Source organism: Poecilia latipinna, unplaced genomic scaffold (genome assembly GCF_001443285.1).
Source record: "Poecilia latipinna isolate Pla-1442-1.1 unplaced genomic scaffold, P_latipinna-1.0 Scaffold3088, whole genome shotgun sequence".
Taxonomy (NCBI): domain Eukaryota; kingdom Metazoa; phylum Chordata; class Actinopteri; order Cyprinodontiformes; family Poeciliidae; genus Poecilia; species Poecilia latipinna.
The window spans coordinates 49,193-56,214 of record NW_015115704.1 but is presented as its reverse complement, the minus strand read 5'-3'; the positions used below and the strand labels follow the sequence as shown (position 1 = coordinate 56,214).

General features: G+C 36.4%; 1 protein-coding gene across 1 annotated transcript; it reads right to left on the bottom strand.

The window, feature by feature from the left end:
* Positions 1 to 824: 824 nt before the first annotated feature.
* ttc22 (tetratricopeptide repeat domain 22) lies at positions 825 to 6,100 on the bottom strand. Its single transcript, XM_015022737.1, has 8 exons — positions 5,755 to 6,100; positions 4,377 to 4,718; positions 4,134 to 4,181; positions 3,910 to 4,025; positions 3,244 to 3,362; positions 2,510 to 2,671; positions 1,809 to 1,961; positions 825 to 1,730 (listed from the first exon to the last, which is right to left on the bottom strand). Exons 1-8 carry the CDS (start codon positions 6,015 to 6,017, stop codon positions 1,194 to 1,196), a joined length of 1,740 nt encoding a protein of 579 aa, XP_014878223.1. The 5' UTR covers positions 6,018 to 6,100; the 3' UTR covers positions 825 to 1,193.
* Positions 6,101 to 7,022: the final 922 nt, after the last annotated feature.

Sequence of the window (7,022 nt, the reverse complement as noted above, 5' to 3'; positions counted from 1 at the left end):
TGACTTCACAAGGCATTTCACAGCTTTCCCTATGCATTGCTATGGCAGGCCCCAATAAGCCTGTTAGATACCAACTGAAAGGGTTGGCTACCAGCTAAGAGAAGTACCATATATGGTTTCTTACTGGAACAATGCAAATGTATGGAATAAAAAACTTTGTGTTTGTTGTGTTTCTTGCAAAAATCTGTAAACAAGGTGATATGTTGATTTTATTAACCAAAGAAGTAGTGAATGCTCCTATGGTAAAGTTTCTGGTTAACTCCTCCACCAATTTGGCCTTACTGGTGGCTTGTAAAAAACATCCCAGTCCCAAAAGGCATATTAAATCCAGTTTGCCATAAGCCTGAAAACGTATATTAGTAGGTTTAGTCAGATGAGATCAAAATTGAACTTTTTGGCACACATGCAAAATGCACTGAGGCACATCAGCCTGAGAACATTGCTATTGTAAAAGATTACAATAGCAATTGTAATCTATTGCTCTTGTCATGGATTACAAGAGCAATAGACATACTAGAGCATCAACATGATGCTGTTGATGCATCCCAACAGCATCCTGCTTTTGGGATGCTTTTCTTCTGCTTTGAAGCTGGAAGGAGTTGACAGGAAGATTAATGGACCTATAAAGCCAAACTTTATAGAAAATTTTTAGGTAAACGAAGTTGTGGATATGCATTTTTACCTTTTTCTCTGGAAGGTAGATAGAGGAAGACAATGGCAAGACATGAAAATGTTTCTTGACTGATACTTTCCATCCCATGTGACTGAGAGGGAGGTATTGGTTCTACAAAATGTTGATTCATGTGGGTTAAATATAAATACGCTCCATTCTTCAGATCTTTATTTTATAAAAAAGATTGAAACAATGCTTCTTTTTCATCCACTTCATAATCATATGGTATGCTGGTCTATGACATAAGTTACAGTAAAATGCTTTTTTTTTTTACAGATGTAAAAAGACAAAAGATGAAGTTGAAGGGGCTATGAATACTTTTGCATGGCACTGTACATACAAGTTTTTAAGAATCACATTCAAAATATATTTTTCTTGTTTTTATCCTTTTAATGAGATGAGCAAACATAATAGTTAAAACGCTTACTGAGGACTGTCAATTTTCTGAAATGCTTGATTACTTTTTGCCTTTTTGTGTTTTTTTAATAGCCATTTGTCTTGGTAAAATAATACTATTGTTTCAAGTTAATGAAAAAGACCGACTCAGAGGTTTTCTCTCAGCAAGCTGTCTGGGCACGACGGTTTCCAGCAGCCTTTTCACCAGGCCCAAGCGTCCTGTCCTGATCAGAGTCTTGGACAACTCTGTGACCTCTTCTGTGTGTGTTCTGTAGAGAGCCCGGAGTTCTGCTTTTACAGTATCCTGAGGATATCGCTCCTCTGCCTTGTTTACCCACATCTCCAGCTGAGTGATGACAGAACTAGGGTCAGAACCTTCTTGCATAAATAGATTGAGGAGCGTCACTAGGAGGCAGTGCAGGGCTGTGGTGTCAGTGCTCCCTGGCCTCTCTAACTCCATTGCCTGCTTGAAGCACTCTGCAGCATTCTGCTCTTCGCCTTTTATTAAAAGGCAGCGTCCTCTGAGCACATGGAGGTCCGGTAAGCTGTCTCCTGGCTTGAACTGTAGGGCATTGGACAGACTCACCAAAGCATGGTTTATTGAGCTTTCGTCCACCATAAGGCTCTCTTGGAGTGCATCGACTCCCATGTAATAGAATACCTAAAAAGAAGAGCGTGAAGCTGTAAGTCTGTTTCCAGCCTATGTCCTGGGCCCTAGTCATCATAGTTTTTGCTTTACCTGTGCCATCTCTAGATGAGTCCTCAAACACGGACGTACTGTCAGCACCCTGTCCAAGTCTTTTCTAGCTTCAGCTAACTTCTGGCGATCTGGAGCTCCTCCTATTCCAAGTTTTGCATTCTCAAGTTCGTTGACATATAGGATAACGTTAATCTAAGCAAAGAATATACAGCCATAATTAGGAAATGACAAGATGTACTCTGATGAGGCTTATTTGTCAGATTAAAAGTACCTTCTTAAAATAACAACCTTTAATGACAAACTTTTTTTTTTTTTTTTTTTTACCAAAATCACAATCAAAGTTTTTTTTATTGGTTTGATACTAATCTTTACAACAGACTATTGGGACCATACAAAGAAATTAAAAAAATAAAATAAAATTACAAGAATAAAGGAGTATGAGAATAAAGTAATAATATTGTGAGAATAAAGTTGAAATATTACAAGAATAAAGTCATAATGTTACCAGAATAAAGTTGTAAAAAGATGTTATTTTTATAGTTTGAGGGATTTCTTTTTTCTTAACGTGGTCCTAGTTTCCAGCCCTGACAATAATTTTGGAGGGTATAAATATACCACATAGGTATACCTATTTTACACTCCGTTATTATGTACAGAGAATACACTAAGGCCTTCTACTCACGACTTTATATGAAAGGTATAATAAAATGTGTTGAGCTAATGTGTCTCAGATGCAATACCTTTGCCCGTGTGCAGTAGGCCTGCCAGTTGAGCTCTGGATCCGGCAGAACATTTAGTGCCATGTTGCAGATCCCTGTGGCCATTTCATGTTTGCCCAGCAAAAAGATGATTTTGGCAAGAAGGTTCAGGATGATTGTATCGTCACTAGCCAAATCCAGGGCCTGAAGAGAAAGACAATTCTGTTAAATTCGGCACACAGGTTGCAGCAGCAAATGCTAATGTCTGAATTGTACTATAACTCGTAAACATTGACAGTATGAAAAAAAGTTGTTTTTTTTTTGCTTCAGATTGAGATATCCTTAAAGCAAAACAATGTAGTTAAATAAATTGCTTCCTTTGCATTATGTCACATCAAAATACTAAAAATTAAGAGGATTTTGATCTCAGAACATCTTATTTTTATAAGGCATAAAGGTAATAAACTTTATTTAATGGATAATATTTCTCTGACCTTTTGTGAAGCCTGACAGATTTTTTTGATTGTTATTTTGGTTTTATTGGTTTATTTTGTATCTGATATCATAAAGCTTTATAAGACTCCTATGTCTGAGTAAAATGTCAGCATGTGGAATTCTGTTACAACTGTTTTTATTCATTGATGTCTAAACCAAAAACATCTCTGTCAGAATACGTATATGTTGAAAAGGTAATAATGTAGGAAAAATAATAAATGTAAGACATGTGGAATAACTGGATTGTATTTGGTGAGGTTTCTAATTCTGAGTTTACTTACGGTTCCATAACAGGACAGGGGATCAGTGGCTGAGAAACCGCAGTCATGTATTGACATGGGGATGGAGGAAAATTCGTCCTTTCTTTCCAACATGATGCCAACGTAACACCAGGCTAAAGCTAACAAGAGACATCACAATTAAAAGCGTTTCCTCACTTTCTATGGAACTATTTTGGTGGAAACAAAAAATAAAAACAATCATGGCATCTCTAAAGAACAAATGAACAAAACATTTAAGTTACAGAAACACATTGATTCACCACATTTAATGGAGTTTAATGCATATATTACATATATGTTAAGCATATAATCTCAGAATTTTAGGTCATACATACATATAAACTGCCAGATACATAAATTATTTTGCTTTAGAAACGTTTTTTTGAAAAAAAAAAACAAAAAAAAAAAAACATTAATTTTCAGACCAAATATGATTTTATTTACTTCTGTTTATCTTAGACTAGCAGTTATCATCTTGGAAAGGTAGCTCAGCTGAATCAATGTCATGACACGTGATGACAAATGTAGCTGTAATTAGTAGTCTATGTGATGAAGGACTAGAGTTTGGATGGAGCACCGATTTGAACAATTATTTTAAAATGTAATACCAGAATAGAGTTAAAATCTTTCTTCTGAATTTACATCAGTAGACAGACACATGTTTACCTTTGTGCTGCTTTGTCTCAGATTCCAGTGTTTCCTTTAGGAGCCTCAGTCCCTTATTGTAGTGGAAGAGTCTTGAGTTTTCAGAATCATCTTTGGTCTTTATGATCTGGTCCAGTCTTAAGAGACATGAAGACTGGACATTTTAACATTTAGACACTTTGTTGTTAAAAAAAAACAACAACAAAAAAACTTAGATATATAGATATTAGATGTTTTCTCCATACCTTACATAAATAGCTGCCATTTTAAAATACCAGCTTTGTTTTTCCCCGCTGTGGAAATAAAAAAAAAAAAAAAAAAAAACGAGAATCAGCTTAACACAGGGAGTAGTCATCTTGGATCAGAATTTGGAACTGTACTCTACAAAGAGTTGATATAACATTTTATCATTATTATTCTTTTAAACATACTGGGCTCAATCACAATGACAGCCAGCAAAAAGAAATGGGTTTATTGATGCATGTCACGTCTTCATTGTCAAACATTTTTTGTATCTTTTATCTCTTACCAGGTGACCCCCATAATGCAAAGCTTTGCTGTAAAGCGACAGCGCTGACATCAGCTTCTCCGTCAAGTTGTCGTTGCTGTCCAGCTCCACGTCATATGGATACACGTACGCCTGCTCAGCCAGACATCGTGCTGCTAGTAGCCTGGTCTCCTCCTGGGCATCGTCTCCAGAGTTCATTCCCATGAGACAGGAGACCTCGTCCACACATTCCTCTGCATCCACCTCTCTCCCCTGTGTGTCATACACAAAGCCCAGGTTGGCCCAGGCATTGAGATTCCCAGGGTCCTCCTTGCAGATGCTCCTAAAAAGCCAGAAATTCAATGGGTTAAAAGAAACATATTTTAGAGCAAACCTGAGTCATTTAAAATGAATCAGTTTAAATTATTCATTTTGAGCAAATGACAATAACTGTACATTTAAGACATGTTTTTATAATAGATTCCTTGAAATCTTCCTGCTCCCAAAGTATTGCTGCAATACTCCAATGTTAGAGTCAATGTTTTGGCTACGTTTAATAGACTTGATTTTAGGATACAATGCATTCTACATTTATTGTAGAATTCATTCAGTTCTCTTGTGTACTCTAAAAGTGGCATGGTGAAGCATCACTTTCTGTTTATGACCCTCACTTGTGGAACAGCATTGTTGCAGACCTGACGGCAGCAGAGACCATTCATGTTTTAAAAGGAAAACAGGTTTTAAAAAAAATATTGAGTCTTTTAATTTTCTATGCTTCTTAAAATGTTCTATGCTTCTATGTTATACCTTTGTTGCCTCATCATCTCCATAGATTTAACCCAACACCCTCTCTGTTGATTAAATCTACGAGAAGCGATGCATAGTTTAGATAAATGAAGAACAGTAAGAATAGTTTACTGTGTTGTTTGTGCCACTATCAATTGAATGTATAATTGAACAAAAGAATGCTTAAGCCTCAAATTTATAATTGCTTCTGATGGGAAATTGAGTCAAATGTGTCCTGTAACCCTTTGTCAGCAATATGAAATATAATTTGTGAGGTAAAGCCAACTCTCAAATGGCTGTTGAATTCTGTTGTATTACATATGCCGTATTTAGTCATTTTAAGTCTCTACTGTTTATTATGTCCATTGCAGCTTGTGACTAGTTGAAACAGAGCAGTCAGAATGATACGGGTTCACTGTTCTGTCATATCATTCTGAAAATCTTCAATTTTTGAAAAGCCTAAAGTTATAAAATGTATTGCACACATTTCAGAGCTTTTAAAAATATGATGGTTTAAACTATGTCCAAATATCTCTCTCTACATTAGCTTTCTTAGCTCACACAGCCTTTCAGAAGAAGTTAGAGTCTTCTACCTGAATATTTCCTCAGCTCTGTCCAGCTGTTCCAGGTGAAACGCCAGCAGCCCCAGTAGATTTCGAACAGCGTACTGCAGATATCCCACTTCAACCTCCAGCTCAGCTTGCAGGCTGTCCTGTTTCAGGTAAGTGTCTCTGAATCGCAGATTTGCAGGCCCAACAGGATCACAGTTAAGATTTAGCTCCAGGTGGAAGTGGCCAGGGATGTACTGCATGTCCTCAATCAGGGACTCGATGTCCTCTGAGTTGTCTGTTTCCATGTCCTCCTTCTCTGATCCTGTTGGAAAAGCTGAGAAGATTCTGGCTGTGTGTATTTTGACTGGTGATCCTCCACACCTCGTCTTCCTTAGATCTGGTTGACGTAAGATGTGAGCAGGTTGAACAGGTTAGACGTAGGAGTGACCAGGGAGGGAACTGCTGGTTATGTTAAGCAATTAAAACCAAATTTCTTTTTATTTCAGTTTTGCTTCCCTCAGTTTTTTTAAACATATGAAATGATAATTAATCCTTTCTAAAATTTAAAGATTTTAGCAATCATTTTCTCTTACTTAGATTAGGATCTGTAACAGACTCTTTACACTCTAAAGAATGCCAAATAACACTCTAAAGTTTAGAGTGTTATAATTATAACTTTTGTCATCTATACATTCTGGACCTAAAACTTCTTCTCTGGAAATTTGAGCTGATTTTATCCTTCTTACAGATTGAATATGTTTGTGTTTGTTTTGTTGAGTTTTTATACCTTCTTTAACTTTATAGTTAGCAATCCTGCTCCCAGGGTTTCCTTCTTTCCTCACATGTGCTCTGTTACAATAGTTGAATTCTCTCTGAAAGCTTTATTTTTTTTCTACTAAGCCGCCTTTTTATTTGTTTCTTTGTGTACATGACTTAAGTTGTTGCCTTTCAAGCTGGGATTTAGGATCTAGTTTTAGATTTAGTTTAGCACTTTGGTGGACTTTGTACCCACACTAGCTTAGTATTTCACAGGCCTTTATAGTCTTACCTACGCCTCTGTCAGCTGTGCCCAAGAATGTGACCAATCAGGCTCTGTGTGACTCACGAAAACTCTGAGAAAAGAAAACTATGAACTCTCTCAACAAGTGTTCTGCTTAGTTCATGATAGAATAAAATAGATGAATTTATTTATAGTCATTGCAAATTATATAATATAGTGTACAGTGAGATTTGGATAAATGACACAAAAACAAATGTTCATTGAGAAGTATGAAAACACAAATATTAATTCATCATAAGGTATTAAAATT